At 38.6% G+C, this 10000-nt stretch overlaps 1 protein-coding gene across 3 annotated transcripts in view; it reads right to left on the bottom strand.

The window, feature by feature from the left end:
• Nucleotides 1-4672: 4672 nt before the first annotated feature.
• LOC119583717 (zinc finger protein 2 homolog) overlaps nucleotides 4673-10000 on the bottom strand; it is a 6036-nt gene continuing 708 nt past the window's right edge. The window contains exons 2-3 of one of the 3 annotated variants that reach the window (XM_037932367.1): nucleotides 7834-7924; nucleotides 4673-7188 (exon numbers count right to left, since the gene is read on the bottom strand). In XM_037932367.1, coding sequence (XP_037788295.1) covers nucleotides 4724-6871 — 2148 coding nt within the window. In that variant the 5' untranslated portion in view covers nucleotides 6872-7188; nucleotides 7834-7924 and the 3' untranslated portion in view covers nucleotides 4673-4723. The remainder of the gene's footprint in view (nucleotides 7189-7833; nucleotides 7925-10000) is intronic. The other 2 variants (XM_037932368.1, XM_037932369.1) reach the window with 2 other exon arrangements.

Here is a 10000-nt window from a genome sequence, read left to right as displayed (position 1 = left end):
ATTTTCTAGTCTAATCATCTCTCTCTCTCTCTCTCTCTCTCTCTCTCTCTCTCTCTCTCTCTCTCTCTCTCTCTCTGTGTGTGTGTGCGCGCGCGCGCGCTTGTGTGTGTGTGTGTTTGTGTGTGTGGATTTTTCTCAGCTTCTGAAGCACCTGGGACTGACTGACTGTGGGAGCAAGTGAGCGGGCCGGCAGGTAGGCGGGGAGGAAGGTGGTGTCCAGGGGGGGTAGCTGCTGACAAATTGAGGCGAAATGGTCATTGAGAGCCTCTGCTGCTTCACTGGGGCTAAGATTGCTGGTGCATGGAAACGTGCACGGCCGATTTGCAAGGCCGCACAGCTCCCGAACTTTTCCGTACCATTGGCTAGGCTGCAGGTGTTGTAGTTTGTTGTGGTGTGTGTGTGTGTGTGTGTGTGTGTGTGTGTGTGTGTGTGTGTGTGTGTGTGTGTGTGCCTGTGCGTGTGCGTGTGCGTGTGTGTGTGTGTGCGTGTGCGTGCGTGCGTGTGTGCGTCTTTACATGCATAAATATACATGTACATACATATAATTAATAAATAACTATGTATATATACAACATATATACCAGGATTGATCAAACGGTTATCGTCTATAATTATGATAAGGACAGGGAAACGCTCATACCTACCACGTCAGTGACATTCCGCTGCAGATAACAAAGTATCATAAAGTATCATATTTGATATCAGCACATACTGGAAAACACAATACCATATGTTTTCATATATATAACTGGTTACAGTATTTGTTGTAGTTGTCATTGTAGTCGCTGTAATGCTACATTTTTTTTTCTTATCGAGGCAAAAAATGCACTTTGCACTATGAATAACCAGTCAAACTGTCATAAGTCGTCACAAACTTGTCAGTTATCAAATAATGGATACCAACAACTTGTTAAATTGTCATCAATTTTCAACTTGTGAAGTGCATTCTTTGTATCGGTACAACAGAGCAGAGTGACTAAAGTACCTTGTTCATTTGAATGATTATTGCACCTTGCAGGATCCTAAAAGTTGCATCATTCCCTGTCTCACGGATTAGCTAGCCCCATTATAATGAAGGATAGGTAAATCTTAAATTTGTCACTTTGATACTGCGATTTCCTTCCTTGCCTTCTTCGCCATTTCGACGGGTACATTTTCCACCAGGTTCACCCTCTGGAACACACCAACTCCCTCCCAATATACTTTTCCGCACGATTATATAAAGGAGTATTTAGTAACAATGCTCTCTTCTGCATTGCTAATTTCAACTTTTACAAAGGATTTTCGCGTGTTTTCACTTCCCACTTGATATCTTTGTCCTATGCCATTAACCCTCCACACATTTAGCCTGGCGCCTTGTCCGGAATCAGTCTAGTGACTTTTTGACCTGAACTATGACCCAATTGCTTCCGTGCACCCGACCTCAGCTGCCTTGCCGTGCGCCTTCAAGTGCTTTCTCTTCTTTTATCTTCTCCTAAGATTTGAAAATAAAATTCAGGTAGGTTTCAAAGCTAATTTCTAGATCTTAAATAAACTTTTAATGCTCATTGTAAATTTACGCCATTCGTAACGAATACTTTTCACTGAGAAAAGTAACAATGACAGACGACACTGCAGCCCAATTTCAAAGACAAAGCAACATCGCGTATTACATGCCATTCAAACACGTCTACGATGGTAATCATAGAAACCGAAGCAGAAGCACTATGTACTGACTTGACTATTCCCTTGAACGATTCAATACACCAAGAACATTCAAGTTACCAAAGCGTTGTTAGATTGGAGTCAACAGTGTGTGTTTGAAAGCATTTGTGTTTGCTTACGTTTAACAGTGAACACAGTAATTAGTAATTAATATTCAGGTTCGATGAAATATGAGCTTGTACCAATGTGTTTCGTGGAATCCTTATAGAAGATATTCCGATTTTGGTAAAGCACTCTCATTCTGATGTTCTTAAGCAGTGATTTCGATCATTCAACATTCTTTACTGGTCAGTGGTTACAAAGAAAAATAAATGTGTTAGACATCAAAAGCTATATAGCACTATAGAGCGGTGTACTAGTGAAAAGGACAAAATAGGGGATTAGTTGCTGATTAAATGTCAAATGTCAAAAGTCCCAAAGTCGCACAGCAGTTCAGAGAGGGTGAGTAAATGGGTTAAAGGGGGTTTAAGGGAGATTAGATAACAGTTTAGGAGAACTGTCAGGAGGAAGAGAATCCAGAGAATTGGGCTGTAGTGACAAAGAGTCGCATGTATATCCAGGGGGAAGCGGAATGAATAATGGGGAAGGAAGGGGGGGATGATGCAGATGAAGCAGGGGAGAACGAGATGTGTTGGGAGGGGGTGGGAGGAAGGGGTGTAGGGGGAACATGAATAGGAGGAGGATGGATGTCGGCAGTTACTTCGAGTGTAGAGGGAATGGGAGCAGAGAGATTGGAAGATGGATGAGGTGTAGGCATGCTATTTTGGGTCATGATTATATAGATCTCAATGTCTTCGAGAGTTTCTGAAGTGGATTTGGTTGAAGAGGTCTGAGAAACAAAAGTTTTCTTATGAGGTGGGCATTTGAGGGGTAAAGCAAGAGGTAGATGGAGGAGAGGGTGTTTTAGAAGATGGGTTGCAACGTTTAGATCTCCTGCGGGTAAAGCGAGGAGGGAGAGGGGAAGGTATCGGGGCAATGATAGAGATTGGGGTGTCTGGATTGAGAATTACAAAATAATTTGATTAGCAGAGGAAGGGAGTAGAAGTGGAAACGTAATATGGAGGAGAGATATATACGAGGGGGGGGGGGGAGAAACGTCTTGAGAAGAAGGGGGAGGGGCGGAGCGAAGGGCAGCATTGGAGAAGGGAGTAAGAGAAAAATCTTCCCGACATGCTTCCTGACTGGCCTCGCGTAAAGTTAGGCCAAGTTTGAATCTGAGAGTTCCCACCTTACACTCGAACTTGTAGGTTGGCCAGCCCCTCTAAAATACATTATGGGAGCCACCACCATTGGCGCATGTCCTTGATTGTGCAGAGCAGTTTGACTGAACAGGACCAGCTTGAGGGCATTGGACTGTGGAACGGCTGTCCCTAGTCGCCAACATTTCTGACATTGACGGGGTGGAGGTTGATATGGTCGGACAGAGAGGGATTCTCCGCCAATATGAACATGGAGGGGGGGGGAGGCCTCTAGTTGGAATGGTGTACCATTGTACTGATAATGCACCATAGTCCACAAGGCAGGCAAGTAAGTCTTCTCCACAATCTGACCAATCCTTGTCGTAGAGAGGGCAGTATATTGAGGAGATGGAGACGAGGAGATGGTACAAGTATTGAGGGAGGGGCGAGAATAGGCTTGTCAGTAAAGTGTCAGGCTGCGGAAGAAAACTTTGCCAACTTGTTTTTGGAGGCTGCTGAAAGAGGAGAGTATTGTGGGGTTGCAGATGGGATCACAAAAAATCGATCCTACTTGCTTGGACCAAACAAAGTATTCAGATCTGTAAAGGTGGGGTAGCAGAATGACGGGGCCTTGTGGAGGAGGGAGCGGCGTTGAGTGAAGTAATACTGCAGAGACGGATAATAAGGCTGCAAAGTAGTAATAAGGGAGGAAGGGGTAGTAGATGAAGTAGAGGATGTTGGGAGAGGAGAAATGTTTCCTGGAGGTTAAGTAATCCTTTCAACACAGCTCTCAATCTTAGGAAGTGAATCATAGGTAGGTAGAGGTAAGGTAGAGTAAGAAAAGGGTTAGGAATGAGTTAATGATTACAGTTATGATTAAAGTTACATGTTGAATAGTACTGAGTGGTAGTATGGTAGTGAAAAAGGTAGAGGGAGCGAGCTGATGGGGTTTAGTAGAAGGTAAAGGTTGTTAGAAGGGAGTAGGGAGCATTATGACAAAGTATTGTGGCAATAACAGCAAAAATGAGTTTAAAGACTTGGATAAGTGGACAGTGCAAGGGGATAAAAAGGAGGGAAGAAAAGACCTTGCAAAATTAGTTGAGGTGAGGGCCTCAGGCCAAGGCAGGTGCGATCCTGTACATTAGGCCTCAGTTCCCATCTCCTAAGCCTCCCCCCCCACGACAACAAGAGCAAGGGATTGGGGGGGAGGGGTATTCAATATATAACCTTAGTTTACTAGTTCAGGTGTTGTTTGTTGATTCCCAGAATGGTTAATGGTCAAAACAAATACATGTCCTAGACATCAAAGGTCATACAGCATTATGAAAAAGTATTGTAGTAAAATTGGTAAAAATGACTTAACAATTATCATTAGTGGACATTATGATATCTGTTATATTTCCATTAAAAGAAAGAAAGAAAGAAAAAAAAACATTAATTAAATGCTAGTAAAAGAGTTTGATGTAGAATCAGTAATTAAACTGTATTAAAATATTCATATTTCATTTCTTAAGAAAACATTTTTATTATTTATATTTCCAGAGTAGTTTTAATCTTGTATATAGTTGGATAACTGTATTCTGTTAGTAAAAATATATTTATTCAAACTGCTTTGAATTAATCATTGGAAAAGTCATGTATCCAAGTTGAGGCTAGCTTTCATAACAGTTCTAATCGATTTCCAATTATTCTTAGAGCCTATAATCCACACGTATTCCTCAGTTTTAATTCTATTTTAGGATAATAAATGACAGAATGACAAAGATACTGACAAGGAAAACAAAAGCCAGTTTACTAATATGCCAGTTTATTTCCAAAAAGCTTCATACTCAAAATAAATATTAATCCAAAGCCTCTTCACAATAAACCTCCATCTTCACTTCCATTTTTGCAACACTCAAATGACTAACATCATCTCCACTTGAGGTACTATACGTCTCCTCTATCATATCCGGTTTCTCTTCCTTAAAAACTACTGCAATGTTTTGATCATCATCACACAGCGGATCAAGATTTTCATCAATTTGTGATGTAAAACCCTCTTCCTCTTCATCACTGCCATAACCCAGAGTTTTCATATTCTTCTCACTGTCTACTTCTATGTAGACAACACTCTCTTCTCCAGTAGCGATGTGATTTTCGGAAGTTAAATCATTGCATTTTTCACCATGAGACTTTTTCTCACATTCAGATTCACTACTACCAGGTAAAGCTGTTACTTCCTTATTATTATGAGTCTGTAAGTGTTTTTTCAAAGTACACTGTCGTGAGTACTCCTTCTTACAGATGTGACACTGAAATGTTGTATCACTGTAGTGTGATAACATGTGCCTCTTAAGACTACCTTTAATGGTATAACTAACCGGACACAATGCGCATTGGAAGGGCCTGTATCCACTATGCATTCTCATGTGTATTTTCAGGGTGAATGATGAATTGTATCCTTTACCACACACTCCACACTTGAAACGCCTGTCCTCGCAGTGAACTCGAATATGTCTCCTCAGTGTTTCTGAGTATGAAAACTTTTTGTCACACAAGGAACATGTATAAGGCTTTATGTCAGTGTGAATTTTCTTATGTCTTGAGAGACTGCTGGGAAAGCTAAATACCTTCTTGCAAGTGGGGCACTCATAACCTTTAACATGTTTATAGTTAAGCTGATGCAGATCTAAGTCTTTTTTCTCAAGAAACCTCTTTCCACAATGATGACATTTCCATTTGTTTCGACCCAAATGATTTAATTTGTGTCTTGCCAAACTTGTCGGGTGACGGAACTTTTTACCACATTCTTGACATTCACATGTGACTTCTCTGGTATGTACAAACATATGTCTTTTCAAGGAAATATTCAAGGTAAAATTCTTACCACAAATGGAACATTCATAACTTTTATCGGAATGTAATTTAGTATGACGAATAAATTTCTTAAACTCTGCAAATTTCTTTTTGCATACATTACATTCAAAGGGTTTCCCATCAATATGTGTAGATAACAAATGTTCTTCAAGAAGAGCTTGTTCATCATATTTTTCAGGGCAAATATTACATTCATACTGCTTATTCATTGTCTTTCTGCAATCAGCACAAATTTCATCTTTTTCTCCTGTATGTCTTTGAATATGATCCATGAATTGGTCAAAATCAACATAGCTTTCTGTGCAAAAAGCACAAGAAAGACTTTCCATCTTCCTAGTGCTGTAAAACTGACATATCTTTGATTTCACAGATGTGAACTCAGCATTGCATTCCAAACAGTTTGAGAATTTCTTTCGATCATGGATGTTCATATGATTAGAATAACTACTCTTCCTCGCAAAAGCCTTTGCACATAGGGCACACTTGTATGGCTTTCTCACAGTATGAACCACTTTATGTTTTAAAAGCTTTTCTTGTGATGGATAACTTTTTTTGCATTCTGTACACTGATACCATCTCTTTTTAGTGTGAGTTAGGAGATGTGCTCTTAAGTTATACTTACTAGTATAACTCTTTCCACACTGTGAACACAGAAAGGGTCTTTCCCCTGAATGGAGTAGTGTGTGTGCTTTCAAATGTCCAAGCTGGGTAAACTTTCTATCACATATAGAACACCTAAATGGACTATCTTCTGAATGTATTAACATGTGTTTCTTGAGGGAACCTTTCTCTGTGAATCTTTTCAAGCAAATGGTGCATTCGAATGGCTTTTCTCCAGAATGTTTCTGTATGTGTCTCCTAAGGTTATAAATGCCTGAAAGTACTTTCCCACAAATGTGGCATTTGTGGGGCTGCTTCTTCTTATTTCCACTGTTGCATATGGAACAAATGCCTTTCTCTAAGTCACTCAAGTTATCAGCATTATATTCCTTCCCACAAAAACTGCATGGTGATTTCTCGATTTCCTTCACACTCGAGGTTTCATAATAATTCTCTTGGCTATTACTACAGATAATGATTTCTTCTGGAGACTGCATATTTAGGAGTCTGATATCCTCTTCAAACATCATATTTCATTTGTCATTGAAACTTACATACAGTAAAACAGTTGGATTGTCATCATAAAAAGACTAAAACGCGAATATCTTGTATTCACACATTATAATAACATTATGATCTTTTTTGTAATACCATCTAGGAGTAATATTAATCACACACATTTATAATAATAAATACATTCAAACAGTAACATTAGTCATATATTATCATATAAATAAATACTCTCCTAAGGTTTTCATTCATACAACCTTAGAAGCAAATACTCAGTCATATTATAGACATCTTGTTTTCATGTTAAAACTGAATATTTTCCGGCATTGGACATCTCCTGAAAAGAAAAGAAAGGATTTTTAATAAATTTCACCATGTTTTGCAAGTCATTAAATACTGTTTACTGTTTAGTAAGAATATAAAAGAAGCATAACCAATATTAAAGACAAAGACAAAGAGACTGACAAACTGACAGACAGACAAACAGACAGACAGACAGACAGACAGACAGACAGACAGACACACACACACACACACACAAAAGCAAGAATATAGAGTTAAAAAGTAGAAATCATACTTTTTTTAAAGAAAAGATGCACATTTACAAGTAGCCAAAGCAACTGATTCATGTTTAAAACTTACTCATACATGTACCCAAACAAAAAGCATAGACAAGCACTCTACAAATTCAATAACACTGCAGACATGATCCTTAGGTTTTGAATAAATAATAATAGTAATAATTATAAAAAAAATAACAGCAATCATAACAATAAAAATAACAATAATAATTAACAACAATAGTAATAACAACCATTATAATAATAACAATATTAATACTACTACTAATAATAATGATGATGCTGATGAAGATGAAAATAATGGTAATTCTCTACATTATGGACACACTTGCCAGAGACAAAGTCCTCAACTAAGGGCCTCTTTGTTAACGTCAACCAAACTCTTTAACGTAAAATCTCACAGCCTATCTGGGGACGTGTTGGTGTCACTGCTCGTCCTAGATGCTGATTAGATGGTGGTGCCACTGCCAGCCGTAAGAAGTACTCTGGAAACTGTTATACATTCTTACTTCAGACAATCATGGGGACAAAGTAAACAAAAAATCTAGAGTGCAAACAAGTTTAAAGTTTTTAAATCACTGACAATTACACACACATACTCTCTCTCTCTCTCACACACGCACGCACGCACGCACGCACGCACGTGTGTGTGTGTGTGTGTGTGTGTGTGTGTGTGTGTGTGTGTGTGTGTGTGTGTGTGTGTGTGTGTGTGTGTGTGTGTGTGTGTGTGTGTGTGTGTGTGTGTATGTGTGTGTGTATGTGTGTGTGTATGTGTGTGTGTATGTGTATGTGTGTGTATGTATATGTATGTAATTTTATATATATATATATAAATATATATATATATATATATATATATATATATATATATATATATATATATATGTATATGTATATATATATATATATATATATATATATATATATATATATATATATATATATATATATATATATATACATATATATATACATATATATATATACACACACACACACACACACACACACACACACACACACACACACACACACACACACACACACACACACACACACACACACACACACACACACACACACACACACACGCACGCACGCACGCACGCGTGCACGTGCACGCTTCCATGTTGTGTTTTTACTTCTGGATGTGAACTTCCCAGGGGTTGGAGAGAGCAAATTCTTTCCATGTTAAGAGGATTTGTCAGCTATGTCTGTTTAAAAACTAAGTAGTTTAAAAACTAAGTAGTTTAAAAACTACTTAATCACACTTTCAGTGGCAGAAAGATAATATTTTGCTGTGATTGTAACAAAAAAACTCATGGCATGTCCATACATACACCATGGCATGTACGTACATGCCCCTGGCAGGTAGTCCAGCCATGCCATGGCATGTGCGTACATGCCACCCATCGGCAAAGGGTTAAGATGTAAGATGATGCACATGAAATTCTGTTTACTTAAATGATTATGGAGTTATTCTAAGCTTCTCCTTACCATTATATAAGGAACCATTCCCAGCCTTATCTAGCCAGAATATGTGTAGTGGATATTTGTTGACTTTCACAGGAATAGCAAAGGTACGAATCTATAGTAAATGCTTAATACTATCACTACCGAGTAGGTTATCTACAGCATTAAATATTGTTATATTTGTATTATGTGATGGATATGTAATAGAATGAATTGTCTTTAAATTCATTAACCAATCAATAACATACATTGATAGTAGTATTTTTTGGGTAGGCAGTCTCTGAAATCTGACCAAGGTTACGCTGACCCCTCGGCCCTAGAAGATGGCCTTTGATTATCCCTGGGAGCAACAGTAGCAGATGATATTTCAGGTCTTGATATATTTTTCCATTCCTTGTGGAACCTAGCCTTCCAGCTTGTTCGAAGTGCTGACTGATTACATCTACCTGCATACAATATGATTTCTAATAAATAATCATGTGACAAAAGAAGCTAGACCCAGGGGAAGTCAACTGAATGTCAAATCAGCTCTGACATAGCTAGTCTGTGTATAAGGTGCTGTTTTGCCGTTAAAATGCAGAATATGGCAATAACAAAAAAGATTGGTGGATTGTGGTTGCATTTCCCACTAACAGCAATGACAAGGATTTTGACTTGCAGGATGGCTATTACCAATTTATTGGCCAAGGTCAGAAATTATTGATGCAAGGTCCAGATATTTGCCTGGGTTCCATCCTGCTGGAACATACAATGTGAGGATTTTGTAGGCCAGATGGGGAGTAGTGGGGCAGTAGCCCCCTCTGGAAAGGGAGTTAGGTGGCAAAGCCCCCTATTTACTAAGAATGTGCTTGGCAATAGCTAAATAACTGAAAGTCTTATTTCATTCATTTGCTCTTACCCCACAATTTCCTTGATTATCATCAGTTAATGTTACCGAGAGTGACACATAGAGATAGAGAGAGCATCAGAAATAGAGTCATAAACAACACAGGCACAGCTGCTACGGACTCATATTTACCGTAAAATAATAAAAGTAATAAAAGCATATTGCCGCTCAGAGACTAAGCCTACCACGCCCTCATTTGGCTAGAAGTC

This window comes from Penaeus monodon, chromosome 17 (assembly GCF_015228065.2).
Source record: "Penaeus monodon isolate SGIC_2016 chromosome 17, NSTDA_Pmon_1, whole genome shotgun sequence".
NCBI lineage: Eukaryota > Metazoa > Arthropoda > Malacostraca > Decapoda > Penaeidae > Penaeus > Penaeus monodon.
The sequence above is the reverse complement of the archived record's forward strand: the minus strand, read 5'-3'. Positions and strand labels throughout refer to the sequence as shown.